General features: G+C 49.4%; 1 protein-coding gene across 1 annotated transcript in view; it reads left to right on the top strand.

Moving 5' to 3' along the window:
* The window catches only part of LOC119586641, an 813-nt gene extending 603 nt beyond the window's left edge, over positions 1 to 210 (top strand). Inside the window, exon 3 of the mRNA XM_037935383.1 lies at positions 28 to 210. Coding sequence (XP_037791311.1) covers positions 28 to 210 — 183 coding nt within the window. The remainder of the gene's footprint in view (positions 1 to 27) is intronic.
* The last annotated feature ends 195 nt before the right edge of the window (positions 211 to 405 follow it).

The following is a 405-nucleotide window of genomic DNA, read 5'->3' as shown; positions in this document are numbered from 1 at the left end:
GCCCACCTGGCTATGCTCGAACACGAGGCCAAGTCGAGGCACGAGAAGCCGCAAACGAAACGTTGCCCGAGCACTACCTGGTGTGTGAAGGACGTGAAGGATGTCCCGGGCAAAGAGCAGGGTAATCCCAGGCTCCCTACGGTCGAGGAGGAGCGGAGTATCGACAGCGTGAGGTTAGACAGGGGGTCGTCAGTGCTTGTGCGTAGGTAATAGTACGGAAGCACGCACTCCACACCCATGCATCCTACCAGTCTAGAAAAGGAGTAAGAATTTTGCCTTTTGCGAATACCTGTTTCGATAGTCACGAAACTGCCTCAGTTCATCAGTTTGAATTTAAGGTCTCTCTTGAAAAATGTTAAGAAAAAAGTGTCTTAATAAGTGATGATTATTAGTTGCTCCACTGAA

The sequence above is a fragment of the Penaeus monodon genome, chromosome 21 (assembly GCF_015228065.2).
Source record: "Penaeus monodon isolate SGIC_2016 chromosome 21, NSTDA_Pmon_1, whole genome shotgun sequence".
Taxonomy (NCBI): domain Eukaryota; kingdom Metazoa; phylum Arthropoda; class Malacostraca; order Decapoda; family Penaeidae; genus Penaeus; species Penaeus monodon.
Note: the sequence above shows the minus strand (reverse complement) of the source record. Positions and strands in the feature narration are given on the sequence as shown.